The sequence below is a fragment of the Sinocyclocheilus grahami genome, unplaced genomic scaffold, assembly GCF_001515645.1.
Source record: "Sinocyclocheilus grahami isolate Dianchi unplaced genomic scaffold, SAMN03320097.WGS_v1.1 scaffold5.1, whole genome shotgun sequence".
In the NCBI taxonomy this organism is placed as follows: domain Eukaryota; kingdom Metazoa; phylum Chordata; class Actinopteri; order Cypriniformes; family Cyprinidae; genus Sinocyclocheilus; species Sinocyclocheilus grahami.
Window position 1 is genome coordinate 5,273,111 of NW_015505184.1, and position 19,540 is coordinate 5,292,650.

At 36.4% G+C, this 19,540-nt stretch overlaps 1 protein-coding gene across 1 annotated transcript; it reads right to left on the reverse strand.

The window, feature by feature from the left end:
• Positions 1–349: 349 nt before the first annotated feature.
• LOC107586070 (microtubule-associated serine/threonine-protein kinase 3-like) lies at positions 350–19,321 on the reverse strand. The gene is made up of 20 exons (XM_016273293.1): positions 18,814–19,321; positions 17,202–17,278; positions 16,875–16,944; positions 15,746–15,829; positions 15,306–15,381; positions 13,920–14,074; positions 12,728–12,803; positions 12,334–12,543; positions 9,721–9,822; positions 8,056–8,188; positions 7,866–7,930; positions 6,685–6,756; positions 5,890–5,903; positions 5,665–5,789; positions 5,351–5,548; positions 4,846–5,072; positions 4,209–4,331; positions 3,982–4,118; positions 3,715–3,893; positions 350–1,461 (listed from the first exon to the last, which is right to left on the reverse strand). The coding sequence occupies exons 1-20, from the start codon at positions 18,894–18,896 to the stop codon at positions 662–664; spliced, it is 3,006 nt and encodes a 1,001-aa protein (XP_016128779.1). The 5' UTR covers positions 18,897–19,321; the 3' UTR covers positions 350–661.
• Between the last annotated feature and the right edge of the window lie 219 nt (positions 19,322–19,540).

The window sequence follows — 19,540 nt, forward strand, 5'->3', positions numbered from 1 at the left end:
ACCAGTATGACTTTCTTTGGGTGGAACACAAATGCCAGCAATATTTTAAAGGAATAGTTCACCCAAAAATGAGGGCGAGAAATGATGAATAAATGTTCATGTTGTTCCACACCTGTGTAAGTTCCTTTCTTATGTTGAACACAAAAGAAGATATTTAGAAAAATTTAGAAGAACCAAACAGTTGTTGGTCCCCTTTGACTTCTATAGTAGGGAAAGAAATAAAATGGAAATCTATGGGGACCATCAACTGTTTGATTACCAGCATTCTTCAAAATATCTTCTTTTATGTTCAACATAAGAAAAACTCATACAGGTTTGGAACGAGTGAGTAAATGGCAACATGTTTGGGTGAACTATCCCTTTAAGATGGCTTTTGTCCATACAATGAAAGTCAATGGGGTCCAAAACAAACACAGGCATTTTTATGTTCTACAGACGAAAGAAAGTTTACAACAATATGAGGCTGAAAAAATGTTGACAGAATTTTCATTTATAGAAAACTATCAATTTAAAAGACAGTTTGGTAGGTGAATGACTTCTAACTTACGAAAATGACACTAAACAAAGACTCCCTAGTCCTGTCTTTTCTCTGATTATGATTTTAATGATAATGGAAGCACCCGTACATCTGAGTCTCACAGTTTTTTGGACTTATCGAAGGCTAACAGCCATCCTCTGGTTTATTCTGTTCTTTTAGCTTGGATCCAAGCTTGTCGGTTTTCCTCGCTGAAGTCTCAGAGCTTCCCTCTGCCTGTGTTGTGCCGATCCATGCCGCTTTGAAACGTGGATGAGATGGCACTGGTGTAGATGTTGTGACCTCCTTGTCATCAGAGTCATCAAAGCTGACCTCCTGAACAGCTTCCTGCTTCTTAAATGAATCTCGTCTCTCAGACAAGTTTAGCTTCCTCATAACCGCACCGCCGGAGTCCCTTGCTCGTTGGCCAGCCAGGTACAACCCTTGCCTAGCATGGTCACCGACACACACAAAACCTGAGGCAATGTCACTAGTTTGTGACTCGAGTCCCTCAGCTTCACTCTGGGGAACTTCCACAGTGTGTCTTCGAGTGGAGAAGGCCTTTTTGTCTCCATGTTGGGCACCGGAGGGCCTCTCAGATGAATGAACCCTGTTCAGCAGTGGCGAACGAGGTGATTCTGCACTGCGGGGACACACCGTCTGTCTCACGATGGTCGGCGGGGACATCATCTTATTATGAAACGAGTGGAGGCTTTTAGGAACTCCGGTGAGGGAAGATGGAGAACACTGTGGAGACAGAGGCTGTGAGGAGGGATTGCAGGCGAGGGGAGAGGGGGGAATACTGTTGGTGGACTTGCAGCGGCCTGCTTTGCTATAGCGGAGGCCAATCTTGGATCCCAAAACGTGAAGGGAACTTGGTCGACTTTGAGGGATGGGTGAATTCGGAGAGCTTGAGCAGGGTGAAGAACTCTGTGGAGAGTTTGAATCTGTGGAGAGAGTACAAACAATGCTAATCACTGACATACTACTTAAAGGGGTAGTTCACCCAAAAATGAAAATTCTGTCATTAATTACTCACCCTCATGTCATTCCAAACCCATAAGACCTTTTTTTAAAAAATATTTTTGATAAAATCTGAGAGCTCTCTGACCCTCCGTAGACGGGAATGCAACTGAAATGTTCCCAGGTCCAGAAACGTAGCAAGGACATCGGTAAAATAGTTGTCCATGTGACATCAGTGGTTCAACTGTAATTTTACGAAGCTACGAGAATACTTTTTGTGTGCAAAGAAAATAATAATAATATAATTTATTCAACAATTCAGTTACCGTCTTCCGCCATTTTGGAGAGTACCCCAGAAAGTAATCAGCGTTGTTTACATTCAGCATGCGCGCGCTGTCTACTGAATGTAAACAACGCTGATTACGTTCTGGGGTACTCTCCAAAATGGCGGAAGACAGTAACTTGGGGAGAAGAATTGTTGAATAAATCATGTTATTATTGTTTTCTTTGCGCACAAAAAGTATTCTCATAGCTTCGTAAAATTACGGTTGAACTACTGAACTATGGACTATTTTATCGATGTCCTTGCTATGTTTCTGGACCTGGGAACATTTCAGTTGCATTGCTGTCTATGGAGGGCCAGAGAGCTCTCAGATTTAATCAAAAATATCTTAATTTGTGTTTCGAAGATGAACGAAGGTCTTACGAGTTTGGAACGACATGAGGGTGAGTAATTAATGACAGATTTTCATTTCGGGTCAACTAACCCTTTAACAAATTAAAAATGAAATCTTTTTATTTATTTATTTAAAAACAATTAATAAAAAACAATTTACAGTTTAGTGCTCTAATGCTCCTCCAAACAGTGTAAAAATTATATACATTTTATATATACACTACGGTTCAAAAGCTTAGGACTGTTAACATTTTTTTATGTTTTTAAAACATTAAATGCGCACCAAGGCTGCATTCCTTTGATCAAAAATACAGCAAAATTGTAATAAAACAATGAACTCTTAATGTATTATCAAAATTAATTATTCCTGTGACAACAAAGCTGAATTTTCAGCAGCCATTATTTCAGGATTCAGTGTTACATGATCCTTCAGAAATCATTCTAATATGCTAATTTAAATAGAAATGTCATAAGAACAGCATTTATTTGAAACCAAAATCTTCTGTGACATTATAAATGTCTTTTACTTTAACTTTTTCTCAATTTTATGTGCCCTTGCTGAATGAAAGCATTCTTTTATTTCAAATCAACCCCAAACCTTTTGAACAGAAGTGTAGGTCAGTGACGCATAAGAGTATCCACAATAAAGTAAAGATCTAGTTTAAAACACATGTGCCAAGTTATATTAAATGAACTGTTTATATCAATGTTGGTTTCATTTGCTTTTGAAAAACTTTAAAGAAAACTGAAATGTCAAGTAGTGTAACTTTCAGGATTCAGTGTTACATGATCCTTCAGAAATCATTCTAATATGCTAATTTAAATAGAAATGTCATAAGCATTTATTTGAAACCAAAATCTTCTGTGACATTATAAATGTCTTTTACTTTAACTTTTTCTCAATTTTATGTGCCCTTGCTGAATGAAAGCATTCTTTTATTTCAAATCAACGCCAAACCTTTTGAACAGAAGTGTAGGTCAGTGACGCATAAGAGTATCCACAATAAAGTAAAGATCTAGTTTAAAACACATGTGCCAAGTTATATTAAATGAACTGTTTATATCAATGTTGGTTTCATATGCTTTTGAAAAACTTTAAAGAAAACTGAAATGTCAAGTAGTGTAAACATCAAGTAAAAAATAAATGTTTTGCATTAACTTAACAGTACTTTGAAAAGTTTTAAAATACATTTTAAGGGAAAAGTTTAAGCAAATATCATGAATTATTAGTTATTATTTCATAAATACTTTACGAACTGAACTAACCCTGCCTTGTCATAATAAAGGTCAAATTATCTGATTTAAAGACACTTATTGATGTTGACACACAATCATAAGCGTCTGCAGGAATCCTCATACAATATCACTCAGTGAAAAAAAGTTTTTCAAATATTAATAAGCCATGGAACGGTTTTGTTAAGAAATAAAACTACTTTTCAAGAATCATTTTCTATTCAAGAATTTGATTCCTTGAACGAGGGGTTATTATTCGAGGCATATCTAATTACAAACCGAAGCAGATAAGACTGGATCTGACAGTGAGAGAGAGTCTGAGTCATACCACATGACAGGTCTGGAGCTGGGCTTCTGCACGGGGTGTTGGGCCCAGGAGACAGGCTCGGCGTTGGAGAGTCAGACAGGCTGTCGTTAGGTGAGTGCTGAAAACCCGCTGAGAAACTGCGACTGTTCTGAATCCCCGGACTGTGTTTGGGCAGCTTCTTCAAAAGGTTTCGCCGTTTGCTAGAAAAGTTGGGCTTCAATTAGATTTTGTGTTTCAATGAGTTTTAACTAGTTTAAAATGTTCCAGAAGACACTACATCTTTCCAACCTGTCTTGACCCTCTTTCCTTTTACTCTTTTTACTGCGTCGTGCCATCTTCCCCTTTGAGCTGGTCTTTCTCGCAGGCCCTATTTTAATGGATGTATTCTCAAGAGGAGTCGTCTGCAGAGTCACTTTACTGCCACTCTACAAATGGAAAAATCAAGCATCTATACAAGTCCTTAATTAAAAAGCGCATGGACTGCCTTTAACTCTAGATCTATTTGAGAATCTCACCTTCAGCAGAAGCTCCACCACATCGGTGTGCACCAGACCCTGGATACACTCTCCATTCACGTGAGTGATGAGGTCACCAGCCCTCAGCCCGGCCTCGTGAGCAGGACTGCTGTCTTCAACGCTCTAGATCAACGGCGACACATAAAAGCGCATTTAAATGGGTCAAACCAAGAAAATGTTAGTACACTGGGTTCTGAGTATTGTTAACCATAGTGGGGAACCGAAATTAAATTATTTACTGAAACTGAAATTAAATTTTTGCTTTAGCCAAAAACATTTATGGCTTTCCTTGGGTATTAAAAAAAAAAGTAATATTATGTGACATTGTTTATATTGTGTCTTTCTGCAGTTGAAACACTGATTGAGCAATTATATGAAACATTTCACTAAGTCGTACTGTTTCTTTCAATATACCTTCTGATGTTCATTTTTGTTTATTTCATGCTATAACTAGTAAGGAAAAAGAAGAGATGTTCAGTTCACATGCTGCTTGAACTGAGGCAATGAGTTTCAGTCAATGATTTCGGCCCGCCAAAGCTGTTTAGGCAAAAACCAAAAGTTTTATTTTTTTTTGGGTGCATCACTAGTTAACTATGTTATAGAGTGGAGTGATTCACGCTGCATCCATAATACCCACCCAGACCATGTGGTGCACCGTGTAGACATCAGTGTCGCCCATGTAGACCCGAATGGCACGGAGCGCAAAGCCGTACTTCCTCCCAGAGCTGTGGATGACCACAGGAGGACGAAGACTGCTTACGCTGAGAGAGAGGTCTCGGTTGGGGGAAGAATCCCGAGACGAAGGATTGGATGAGAGGGAGTGTGAAGACATGGGGCTTGTCTGGAGCCCACCAGGGATGTCATCTACAGCGATAATACATGATCATATATAAGAGAAATGCCTCATAATAGCTGCAATATCCACACATTGGTATTAAATATCTAACACCATGTTTGTCAAGTCATGTTTCGCTTTCATCTACGTCAATAAGCTCTCTGTTCCTCTCAACTGTCCATTGTTCTCTTGAAACCACCTGCTTCACTTGTTTATTGTTGTAGTCACATGAATTACAGTTGCCTTCAGTGTGATGGTATCACATGATGGTACAACGTCTACATGAACACATCTGAGCTCACTGTACCTGCTGTGACGATGAGGGAAAGGCCAGACACGGATGCAGACTTGGGGACTTTGCATGTAAATGGTGAGCGTGGCTTCTCTGGGGTCTCCTGCTGGAGCCCGAGGCGACGCGGACCCTTGTGGTCCCTGCGATTAGTAGGTCTTGTTCCAGTGGAGTTACTGCGCAGACGAATTCGCCGGAGATTTGAGACAAGACCTTCTGAGAAAAAACAAATACATAAGAAAACTCAAATTGAGAATGAGCATTTACAGACTGACCAAGTCACCCTTTAATTTGGCCAAATATTAGATTAAAATATGCACAAAAACTGTTACCCTCATCCTCAGGAAAAGCAAAGTGTGGCATAGCCTCAAGGCTCTGAGTGCTGTTCAAAATTAGAGGACTAGTGCCCCTCTCAGGCTGAGAGGAACTGGATGATGCTCTCGGCCTCGGACTTGGACTGATTGAAAAGAAATATAACAAATTTTGACTTCAGGCAACTAAACAACATTTTGAAGACACAAGAATAAAAATACCTAGAATCATACAAAAATTATGACTGATTGAATATACACTTTGGACACATTTTTATTGCTTGTAAAAAAAACTGCATTATATCACTTTTCAACAGTGGTATACTACATGATTGTCACCAGTGTTATGGTCCCACTTAATATTAGGTGGCCTTAACTACTATGTACTTACATTTAAATTAATCATTTGGTACAATGCACTTATTGTGTACATACATCTCTTTACATTGTACTTATATTTTTTAAATACCTATATGTAATTACATCTGTAATTAATTTCTTTAATTACATTTATAATTACACTGTTGACCCATCCCTTACACCTTAACCCACCCTTAAACCTACCCATACCACCAAACCTGTCCCTATCCTCACCCATATCCCACCTCAATAGCAGCAAAAGTGTGTTGCAATACAATATGAACACAATAAGTACATTGTACTTATTTTTTGATGCAAGTACATAGTAGTTAAGGCCACATAATATAAAGTGTGACCAGTGTTATTTTAGAATTATTTATGTACACTATTATAATTTTATTTTTTTATTTTTGACTTCAATTTTAGTTCTATATTTATTTTATATCTATTAGATTTGTAAAAATATTTCTAAATAGATTTAATTTATTTTTAACTTTAGATTTCAGTTAACAATTTTTTGTATTAAAATGTTTAAATATGTTTATACATTTTTTCAATTAACAAAATAATTTTTTTAATGTTTTAGTTAACAACAGCAACACTGATAGTCACAAGAGATAATACATTTAAAAATTATAGTTGTAATTATTTGATCTTCTTATTGCATTGTGATAAATTAACCTGAAGTAGAGTGTATTGTATTAAGTCTCTTTCCAGAGGTTTTCTTCGAGGCGTTGTGGTTCCAAGACGATTCTAGGACACAAAATATGACACAGAAAACTCAAGAACAGAACAATACAACATCTATTTGACGGAAATTCAGATGTCACAAGTTAAAAAGATCATAAACTGGTCTAGATCATAAACAGTTTTTTTTCTCCACAAATAACAGTTAAGTCAACTTAACATAAAGGGGTGGTATTATGCTTTTTCAACTTTAGTTAAACCTAGTATGAGAGCCTGTTCTATTACCCCCCAAAACAAAATCAAGACTTTGTAAAAGAGCATAATAGGACCCCTTTAAGGTCAGTAAGATTTATTTTTTCCAATTTAATAAAACCTTGCTAAATAACGGTAAAGATATGCTACAAATTATTTCTGTTGAATACTGTTCTTTTGAACTGTCTATTCATCAAAGAATCCTGAAAACATGCATCACAATTTCCAGCAAAATATTAAGCACCAAAAAGCTTTTCAATATCAGAAATGTTTCTTGAGCAACAAATCAGCATATTAGAATGATTTATAAAGACACTGAAGACTTTAGTAATGATGCTGAAAATTCAGCTTTGCATTACAGGAATAAATTACATTTTAAAATACAGTAAAATAGAAAACAGTTATTTTAAATTGTAAAAACTATTTGAAAATATTGCTATTTTTACTGCATTTTTAATCAAATAGATGCAGCCTTGATGAGCATCTTTCAAAAACATCTTATGACCCAATGGTAGCACATTCAGATTTTACAACTGCTTTTAATGTGACCCATCCAATCTCAACTATAATGTACTACTATTCTGAGACAGTGTGAGAATCTGAAGTTGTTTCGATGGCAGACTTGAGCAAAGTAAGTAAAATTAGATCAAATTAAAAGTTAATTTTAAACAAAAAAATTAAAGGTTTACTACACATGTATGTGTTGAATTTTCACCAATATTACTGCAATGCACATTTGCTATTTCATTTTACAGCTATGCAATTAATCTTTTGAAAAAGAGACTTCTGAAATAGTTTGCTCCTTGACTGGGAAAGAAATTCTAAGCTTGAACCTCTTGGAAAGAAAAGTATGAGACCTCCAACAGTGTAGAGAAACAGTGAGCCATTTTAAGATTTTGTCAAGCTTTGATTTATTTTCTTACCTCTGCAGTGTCACCCAGTTCTCTGCTTGGGCTGCCTGAGTTGTTGTGCTCAAGCTGTACCATGTCTGAACCCAAAGACAAGAGAAAACTCATTCACTTGTTTGCCTAAGGCTAACATTTAATTACCCTTTACAACATAGACAAAAACAAATAATTTAAGGGTGAGGTGCTAGATAAATCATAATTATACCCTCCAGGGGGTCTCGGGTGAGACCCAATTGGCTGATGATGTATCGGGGGATATCAGTCTTGATGCCCTGGCCAATTTTTGCATGGTCTTCTGCAACTTCAAGACGCTGATAAAACTCCTCAGGGTCAAACTCCTGATGGTTAACAGAAACATGGTGTGTCAGCATTATATAAATGGCATTAGACTGAGTCCCAGTCTTCACACTGTAATTAATTACAAAAGGTAGATTAACCACAGGTGGTTTTCAAAATGCTATGGAACCCTCAACATTCTGCTGAGATTTTATGTGTGGGATTATATATATACACACAGGTGCATCTCAATAAATTAGAATGTCGTGGAAAAGTTCATTTATTTCACTAATTCAACTCAAATTGTGAAACTTTTCACAAACAGACTGAAGTAGTTTAAGTCTTTGGTTCTTTTAATTGTGATGATTTTGGCTCACATTTAACAAAAACCCACCAATTCACTATCTCAACAAATTAGAATACTTCATAAGACCAATAAAAAAAAAACATTTTTAGTGAATTGTTGGCCTTCTGGAAAGTATGTTCATTTACTGTACATGTACTCAATACTTGGTAGGGGCTCCTTTTGCTTTAATTACTGCCTCAATTCGGCGTGGCATGGAGGTGATCAGTTTGTAGCACTGCTGAGGTGGTATGGAAGCCCAGGGTTCTTTGAAACGTCTAGCTTTGCGGTCTCTCTCATTTTCATTTGGATGCACATCTTGCCACATTGTTTCTCTCTTATAACCTCATTATTTCTCACTAATAACCTAACTGAAGCAGCACATGCCCTTGATACGAATTCTAAAAGTGACGCATGTTTAACTGTCAACTTGAGCTTTGAATCCGTGGCGGAAGGAAGTAGTTCCACACAAAAGAGGGTTTTATTAGGCACTCCGTTTCTTGTTTAATAACACACATGTTCCGTTGATCTGTTGTATAAACGCAATATCACTCTCGTACTCGAGCAATACCAGCTCTATATCAGCGGCTGTGATTGCCTCGATTATTATTCGAATTCGAAATTATAATAATAATTTTTTGACACTACTTTTGCTGTAGTGTGTCATAGCAATTTTGCCATTAATTGTAATAATCCAGTGAGATTTTTGTTTGCACAAGGAGTCTGACTACAGCCAGTGCTCCACACAGAGATCTGATCTCATCATCTTCCAGTCTGTCTGGAATACATGAAGAAACAGAACAAACTGAAACTAAATCCAGAAGAACTGTGGCAACGTCTCTTAAGATGCTTCAAGAAACCTTACTGCAAAGCTACCTGAAAAACTATGTGCAAGTGCACCTAAGGCAAAATCTGCTTTAAACCCAAAGGATGGTCACACCAAATGTTGATTTAATGTAGTTAATAGATAAAGAAAATCTATTTATGACATTATTTTGACAGCATCCTCATTTTACAGCATTTATAAACAAGTGCCTAATACTTTTAACAGTGCTGTAGCTTTGCAGCTATATATATATATATATATATATATATACTATATATATATATATATATATTATATGTACTTTTCAGAACCATAAATTAAAAATGGTATTGGGGTCTCTTAGACCCAAACCAGAAAATAAGGTTTCCATGTGATAAATATAAATTCTTCTTAGTACAGAATCACAGTGTTAATCATCTTTTTACCAGACACTCCAGTAGTCTTGCTGGTCTGGAAATAATGATTAGAATCTTCTTCACGAGTTTGGCAATTACAGTCACTTCCTCACTCTCAGAGCGCTCATATGCCTGTGGGTAAAAAAAAAAAAACACTCAGGGCCAATGCAAATAAACTTTATGAGCACAAAACAAAACAGCCTACATTTTTGCATAAAGTTTGGTAGACATTACCATGAGTCAGATCTCAAATGGTAAAAGTTACAGAAATAAGTGACCCAATTTACTGTGAAAGGACAGAGAGAAGTAATCATGGAACAAGACCATAAAACCCCCTCAAGCTCCCAATGACATTTAAGACAAACAAGTCATTTAAAGGAATAGTTCACCCAAAAATGACATATTTGTCATTTTCAATTCACCCTCATGTCACTTCAAAACTCCAAAATGACAGCATTTTTTGTGCGGAACACAAAATAAAACTATGAAGAATTTTGTAGCTCTTTTCCATCAAACAGTTTATGTTGACAACGTCATTCATTTAAAATTATATAAAAAAATTTTTTAAAACCTGCCATAAGCAAGCAACTTGGAAAGGTAAATGGAATTTATTGCACCACGACCTGTTTCCTCTTGCTTAATTTAATCAGCCTCTTCCCTTCATTTGCTATTCATGACTTCAGAAACATGAAGCAAAAGCTCCTCAGGGAGAAAAAAAAAGTCTCTCACTTGCCCTAATTAACCATCCTTCCCTCCAGTGTCGACATGACTGCCTGGGCACACAAACACTGCAGATGACTAGTGTGCAATACTGCAATACTCTTCTCGTCAGACTCTTTCCAGAAAACTTCACATGACAACAGCAGCTTGGTATGAGGAATAAAAGCTGCCAGTTTATCTTAAAACAAACACATGGTAACGTGTGCCTGTACAGAGACAACATATTTCCATCAAATGAAGATACTCCAGTGCTTCAGTGCAGGATTTTGCCGAATGTCATTTTCAGATGGAATATGACAGAAACAGTGCTTATTAAAAGAATCATTCAGGACTTCAGGGGTCTTATGTCTGGAGCCATAAGGCTCTCAGTCAGTAATCATTCAGCAAAAATGCTTTTATAAAGACGGGCTGTGGCAGTATTAGTGATTCAGCTGAGAGTTGGAAAGAGAGCATTGAACCACCCAGCATGAACTACAGCACGGTCATGTTGTTGCAAACTAGGGATGTCAAATGTTGAAACTAGCATAGAAACGAGCACTGAAAGGAAGCTGCTTTTGAACACACATGATTTCTGCACATGCTCCGTGAAGAGAGCTTGTACCCAGCGGTGATGCGGCTGCACATGTAAGTGGTCAAAAGGCAAGTCTTGGCAAGACGTTCATGTAAATACAGTCAGTATGGCCTAAGTGCAATGTAAACAGGCAGGGCAAAAAAAAAACGCCTGGATATTTTATTACGTATGTGTTTTACGTAGCTAATATTACTGAAACAACACTGATCAAACAAAAGATAGAGGATAAAACCTTTCATTGCTTTGGCCTGGATAACTTTAGTAGCTCTAGTAAACTCTAGTAAACTCAAATGTTGACACAATTACCACAAGTCAAACTCCGACAGCATCGAATTAGTATGATTTTAAAATATCTCATGATTTTAAAGACTGTATCAATAATTTAAGTAGTTTTATTACACAATTGATACTGCCATTAGATATTATAAAAACCTTGGGCATGGTTTACTTAATCTGGATATTTTTCTATTGTTTCAGAGTTATTTATTATTTTAGAGATATTTGTTTCCGATGATTATAACCATTTTTTGTTGACACGTTCTTGAATAATTTCTTGTTTAGCCAACTTTATTTAATTGACATACACTACTGTTCAAAAGTCTTTGGTCAGTATGATTGCATTTGGTGCTCAAGAAACATTTATTATTATTTTCAAATGTTGAAAACAGTTGTGCTGCTTTATAATTTTTGTAAAAACTGGGATAAATAGAAAGTAAAAAAAAACTGCATTTATTTTAAATAGATTTGTAACATTATAAATGTCTTTAATATAATGTGTCCTTCCTGCATAAAATATGAATTTCTTAAAATAAATAAATAAATATAACCATCAGCAAAGATTTGAACGGTGGTGTACAGTACACTACTGTTCAAAAGTCTTTGGTCAGTATGATTGCATTTGGTGCTCAAGAAACATTTATTATTATTTTCAAATGTTGAAAACAGTTGTGCTGCTTTATAATTTTTGTAAAAACTGGGATAAATAGAAAGTTTAAAAAAACTGCATTTATTTTAAATAGATTTGTAACATTATAAATGTCTTTAATATAATGTGTCCTTCCTGCATAAAATATGAATTTCTTAAAATAAATAAATATAACCATCAGCAAAGATTTGAACGGTGGTGTACAGTTTTGTTTTAATATAAATTATTTTCATTAGTACTTAATTTAGTAGCCTAAATTATTCAAGAAAATGATTTTTTTTCAGTGAAATACTAGTATTGAGTAACAAAATTCTGGTCTTTTGTGACATTGCGATCTAGATCTATGAAAACCAACTTTTTTTAACAGATACAAATGTCAACAAAATGTCATTTTTTACTTCATTACAGGTATGGAATATGTTTCCACCTCATGTAGGAAATTTTCTAATTTTTCCTGAAGTTCCACAAAGTAGCTGGTTGTGATGAGCCCCTTTCTGGACTTCTCCAGACAGTCTCGGACGAGCTCAACCAGCTGGTGTTGAATGAAGCCCAGCACTCCATCAGCAAGAGGAGGAGCGCTGTCTGGGGAGTAGTCTGCAATCACTGCCAGCAAACGCCCCTCCATCTGAGCCGTAGCCTGCCAGAGAGATAAAACGCTGTGAGACTGCGTAGGTGACAATTGCCGTTTGTTTTGTTTGGACCAACCAGGCCACCAATTTTCCCACAGCCACAATTTAAACAAAGTAAACAACATGTGATGACATGACGTGGCGTCCACGTCCATGATGAAAAACAACATTTAAATGTCAGAGCTCAATTACCTTTGGAAACCGTTCTTTGTAGACGTGATTCATCATCACAATCTCGTTATCAAAAGAGCCACATGTCCGCCCAGGGCTACAAAACAAAACAATACTTCAGTTACATTAAACTGATCACATCTACTTTTATAATTTTACACAAATAACATTAAATGAATAGTTCACCTCACAATTCTTTCATCCTTTACTCACCCTCATTTCATTACATACCCTGTTCATGACTGACTGACTTCTATGAAACATAAAAGAACTGTGAAAGTCTTGGTTGCTTTTTTCAGTGCAATTACACTGAATGGGGACTGAAGACACCATAAAACAATTAGAAAGGTTCTCAGTATGACTTGTGCACCAGTGTTATTATATTTTTTAATATATACATTAAAAAAATTATTTAAAAAATGGTTTCAGTGATTTAAATAAATCTGAAATAAAATATATTAGATATAGATAAACATAAACCTAAAATTATAAATGCTGTCTTTATATTTAAATATAATATTCAAAAGCACTAATAAAAAATATATAATGAAAACTAAATAAATAAATTATTCTAAATATTAATAAATACAATAATAGCAAGTAAAAATATACTAAAATAACAATGTTGTGCAGTATATTTGAAGTCTCCACAGATCTTATGGTAACTTTGTGTGAGGAAAATGACCAAAATTTATAACACTTTTGCCTCCTCTCTAAAGCTTCAAACCCCATTCATTGTAATTACATGAAAAAAAATCTTCCAAAGTCTCCCAAAATTTCCCCTATAAATTTATAAATAAAGTGATACAAGTAGTATAATTTTATTGGGTCATATTTTTGAATTACCAGTTTGCCAGAGAAATGAATCATTGTTTGAAACATTAAATCTGTATGGATTAGCCATGCCAAATGTGTCAAGCAGGGCGGATTGTTAAGCATTAGCTAATTACAATACGGTGTTAGCAAACTTTTTCCCCTGACTGTATAAGAGCAAGTAAGTGAGTAATACTCTGGCACGTACAAGCCAAACTAATCTTTCATCCTTATTCACTTGGTATCATGAAATTCAAAAGTTAGAAATAAGATTTCACATTTCTACACAAGTTTAGCTCTTCACAAGCTAACCGAATTGCAAGATCTCTATGCAAATGCAGCATTTCACATTCAGCTGATTTTCTCTAAATCTTGTTTTTTTTCTACAACAAATAGAGACCTAAGGCTCCGTGAGCGAGGACGGAAAGGCGAGGGCTGTCCATCCTCATCTGCCACACTCTCTGAGCTCCTGAAATGCTTGAAGAGGCGATGGAGGTCATCTGGGGTGGGCTGAGAGGGCAGCTGGTGCAGGAGCTCCTGTGAGGAGGAGGAAGACTAATGCAGAAGAAAGAGTGAGAGAGACAGAAACAGCCAGATTCAGACAACAAATCACATTTACGTGTGCCTGTTGCGTCACCCTAACATTATGGATGTGTAAAAATATAACAACAGTTGTTTAGCAACGAATATACAAAAATCTGCATAGTATGCTCAGATTGCATGAAACACAAGTGCTGAGCATCTGACAGTCTAAAGCTGATTATTAGTGTGTGCAATTATGCAATACAACTACAGGACAGGATGCTTTCCATTCTGGTCTGTAGCTGTCTGCGGTATAGATGGTCATTTAAAACTGAAAATCTCGGGAAAAGAGAATAAGTAGAAGAGCACATGACAGGACCAGTGCTGGAAGGAGGAAACCAGAGAAGCTTCACAGCTTCCCTCTGAATAAAGTCTTCACTGACACTAGCTCAATAGGACATTGTTAAACAAGGCTGACCTCATCGCATGAGCCATGAATGGCGATATATCATTCCAAAACAGAGAAAGGGGCTATTCTTTGTATGATTTCCTTTCAAATAAATCAATGAAATTAATCAATTTCCACCACTGAGAATTACCCACAATGGTCAACCCTGTAGTTAAATAACTACAGGTTAAATAACAAATGACACTGACCAATGGAATTCTATGAATTTCAAGGCATTTTCATGGCAAAGACAGCGAATAATCAGTTCAAATTACATAATTAAAATTACTAAACATATTTAAAAGAGTATAAAGATTACTATTATGATTTTATCGTAATTTTATAGAAAGCAATATCTAGCCAATTATATTTTAGAACAGAACCTATGATGAAAAAAAGGTATATTAATTAACAATATTCCCCATAATTTTCCATGATTTTCTTATTTTATTTTATTAATTTCCATGACACTTTTTCAGGAATGGAAATCACCATTTTTCCACAATTCATATTTCAATGTTACTGTAGACTCTGACTACATGAACACTGTAAAGTGCATCAATATTAATAAAGAAATCTAGCATGCTGTGCACTTGTTACTCTCTTTTTCAACTAGCTGCACTAATTCTGCAGTTAAAGTGCACTCCAAAAGCAAACTATCTACAGATAACACATTTAATATACGATGGTTTAAACATCTGCTCTGTGCATTGTTTGATTACATAAAGAAAAACACTGCAGATGAACTGGAATGATGGCTCAAGAAAAGGAAAACAAAGAGGGTCTTTTCAGAAGAGTTGAGAGGGGCCCACTCACTGAAACGGCAGAACTGGGTGGATTGGTTCCATATCCAGAGGAGACAGATGCCACAGACCACCTTCGTGTGTCTGGTCTAAAATAGGACAGAGATACAAGAAAACATGTCGGTAAGGATGTTTTCCTTGAGATTTCCTTGAACCATTGAGATAGTTATACAAACTATTAAAGTGTAACACTGTAAAGTGCATCAATATTAATAAAGAAATCTAGCATGCTGTGCACTTGTTACTCTCTTTTTCAACTAGCTGCACTAATTCTGCAGTTAAAGTGCACTCCAAAAGCAAACTATCTACAGATAACACATTTAATATACGATGGTTTAAACATCTGCTCTGTGCATTGTTTGATTACATAAAGAAAAACACTGCAGATGAACTGGAATGATGGCTCAAGAAAAGGAAAACAAAGAGGGTCTTTTCAGAAGAGTTGAGAGGGGCCCACTCACTGAAACGGCAGAACTGGGTGGATTGGTTCCATATCCAGAGGAGACAGATGCCACAGACCACCTTCGTGTGTCTGGTCTAAAATAGGACAGAGATACAAGAAAACATGTCGGTGAGGATGTTTTCCTTGAACCATTGAGATAGTTATACAAACTATTAAAGTGCTGGTTGTTTTAATAATTGAACAACAACAACAAAAAACTTAAATCAGCCACATTAAATTCATATACACTACCATATAAACTAAAATTCTTCATATAAATAAAACGTTTGGGGGTCACAAGATTTTTTTTTTTAATATATATTTTTGAAAGAAGTCTCTTATGCTCACCCAGGTTGCATTCATTTCATCAAAAAACAGTAAAGATAGCAATATAGTGAAATATTACTACAATTTTAAATAACTGCTCTCTATTCTAACATATTTTAAAGTGTAATTTTTTCCTGTAATGACAAAGCTAAAACTTCAGCAGCAATTAATCCAGTCTTCAGTGTCACATGATTCTTCAGAAATCGGTCTAATATGCTTTGGTTTACAAGTTTGTCTGCAACATTTAAAATGCTATTTAAATAAAAAAACTGTTATTTTAGCTATTTTAATAAAAAATACACTAACAGCTAGACTAATAGAAAATAGTAATAAAATATCAAAACTTGAACACTTGAAGTTCTTTCAAGAACTTACATGACCTCTACCCAGTCATATTATTTATCCACACATAGATGCATACTTTTAGGGCACATTAAAGACACAACCAAAAACAACTCATTCAATTTTCATTGAGCTGTACAAGGAGGCTGGTAGGGTCCCATCATTTCAAACAAGCATTAATAAAAGCGGATGGAGCCTCAGTACATAATCACGGCAGCGTAAAGTAATGAGGCTACATGCTGACTTCACTATAATTGCTGTGACAAATGCCAAGCTTCCCATCCACGGTACAGCCTTGAGGGCAGCTGCAGCGAACGCAGAATCTTATTGGCCAGCTAGAAACCTTTCCACTCATTCCTTGCTTTTATACTGGCATTATGAAAGGGCAGATATAAGATATAACACAAAGGACTAATGCAAATACATTTGGAAATGTTTGTAGTACACAGTCTCATTCTGCTCAGCTCTTACCTACGTATGAATGGAAAATTGACCGAAGGACTGCTGGAGACATTTCTGGGACTGTCCAACGGACTGCTGCCTGTAGGAAACACACCTTCTATGATCAACATGCACATTATGGTTCTTTTACAGAGTTAATGGATGCTAAAGTGGTTCTGTATTGCCTGGCAGTCATTTTCCAGGCTTTGTTGACAGTGTTACTGGCATTGGCATATTCAAACAGTCGGCTGGATGTGCAAGCATGTTATGCTACCCTATATTTATCATCAAGCACAGTGTAAATCAAACATCATTATCATAATTGAGAGAGAAGCTAAAATAAGTAATTATAGCTACCAGTTGGCAAAGGAAGGGGTGAGAGCGGTCTTGATAGAGTAGGTGAGGGAGCCAAACTCTTCCTCTTGTTCCGGTTACTGTAGAAAGAAAACGCTTGTTCTTGTTAAAGGCAAAAATACTCCGTTTTCACAACACACATCATTATGAAACCCATCTATAGGGATGGTCCGTTAATGTCTCTAGTACTGGAACACAACCTAACAATGAGTTTACAAAAACATTTAGTTAGACCTGGTGTCACTGAATCAACGTTGAATGTCTTCGGCTTCTTTGAACAGGCCTGTGTACATTTATTATATTGTAGAATTGATTGTGACAATTGGCATTAAAGACTTTGAACTCAAAGGTAAACTCGGTAAGGTTTCGTTTAGCTGGCTCTTATTCATCCCAATAGTCACATAGCACCATTGGTTTTTGGCTTTATATTGACACCTTTTAGCCTAGATGCATTCCTTCATCTTCAGAACACAATTTAAGATATTTTTGATGAAGTTTGGCAACTACCACGTTCAAGGCGTCACATGGACTGATGTCACAATGGCCCATTTTAATGATGTCTTTACTACCTTTCACTAAAATATCACAAAATATCTTAATTTGTGTTCTGAAGATGAACAAAGGTCTTACAGGTTTGGAACGACATTAGGTTGAGTAATTAATGACAGAATTTTCATTTTTTGATGAACTATCCCTTTAAGGTTTTGTTTCATTTTATTTGTTATATGGTTTTCAATGGCAGTTTGTTGAATGGAGGCAATTTGACCGCGCACTCACAATATTGTGCAGTTGCAGGTCGTCATTAATGGTTTTAGACATTTAAAGTCATGTGACATTAACATGGCAGCACCCATGAAGGGGCGACCCTCTCTATGCAGAATAAAACAGCTTTTTCCTTTATCTCATGTGAGCATTCATCAATTGAATTAGATACATACACATATTAAAGCACGGTTTCTTTCTCAATATGTAAAACTTTTTAAATTTGCAAATATTTGCATCGTTCAACATTTACATGCTTTTTATTATACTTTTTCTTTAAAATCATTTAGTACATTTTGTTCTGTTTATATTAAAAATAAGTATTAAAAATAAACATTAAAAAAAACGAATTTCACCTCAACGCCCTTAGAACTTTTGACTACAAATTAGCCTACTATCGAGTACACTAACTACACTTTGTTGACAAAGACTTCAAAACGAAAGATAACAATGACACAGTCATCACAGACCCTCCATACATACGGTTAAACTGTATACCAACATTATGTAAAGACTAGACGACAGAATATGACCATCCACCGCCAACAGGACAATGAGCAGCAGACGCTCAGCCGTACATGGGCCACGTTTACTATCGGAAACAAGAACGGGCAGGGTGGAAAAACTGTGTGTATGCTCTCCACAACGAGATCGAGAACGTTAAAGCGGATATTTTCAACCATCATAGTAGTTATGTGGGATTTTGAAAGACTGATCTAGTTTATCAAGCACATTTCTCGCGGTTGCGCCTGTGGGATTTTTCCAAGTTAGAGCAAGTTTGGCGGACCAACCTTGACGATTAATAATCAGTCACAACGAAAACATACAGTAGCATGCTTAAACTCGTCGTTACCTCTTGGGTCGTTTGACTAAACCTCCTGAAACGAACTGACTTTTATAACTCGGACACACCGTCCAGTAATTCCGATCAGACATGATGTCGGTGTGCTCGTCTTCGTTGTCCCCGCGGTTAACAAATCCTCATCGATGAAACACCGCAGCATTGCGACGAGTAAAAGCAGTGAAGTCTAATGTAATTGCCAGGCGAACTCCATGTCGACACAGACTCCATTGCATGCAGTAACGTTAGACAGAAAGCGCCTTAAGTACAGCAGCGCGATGCCATCATCGTCGCGTTATTTTCTCACAAGTGACACATTGCCACATTGGTTTGGAAAATGCCATCGTCTGTATATACTCAAGCCCTGTCACCGCTAAACGGCTGCTGCTCCCAGGTTTAAAGGTATCGCAACACAACTGTAACGATTTCAAGTTTAGTGCAACAATAAAAGAAAAGCGGAGTGGAGGAAGTTGTCATAGAGTCTGACTGAAAGAAGGGGTCTTTGGTGGGGTTTGAACGTCACCGTGCCGGTGCTACGAGATTTTCGGTTTCAGTGGGCGGAGCAAACATGAATATTCATGAGTTTCCCGGACATGCGCGTGGAATCAGGTGGATCTGAGAATTTCAGTTCACGCCCCTTGTATCTCAGCAGGTTTAATGGAATATTTAAAAAAAGGTAAATATTTTACAGCGTTGCACAAACCTATGCCTAAACTACATTTGTTCATCATTTTCTAAC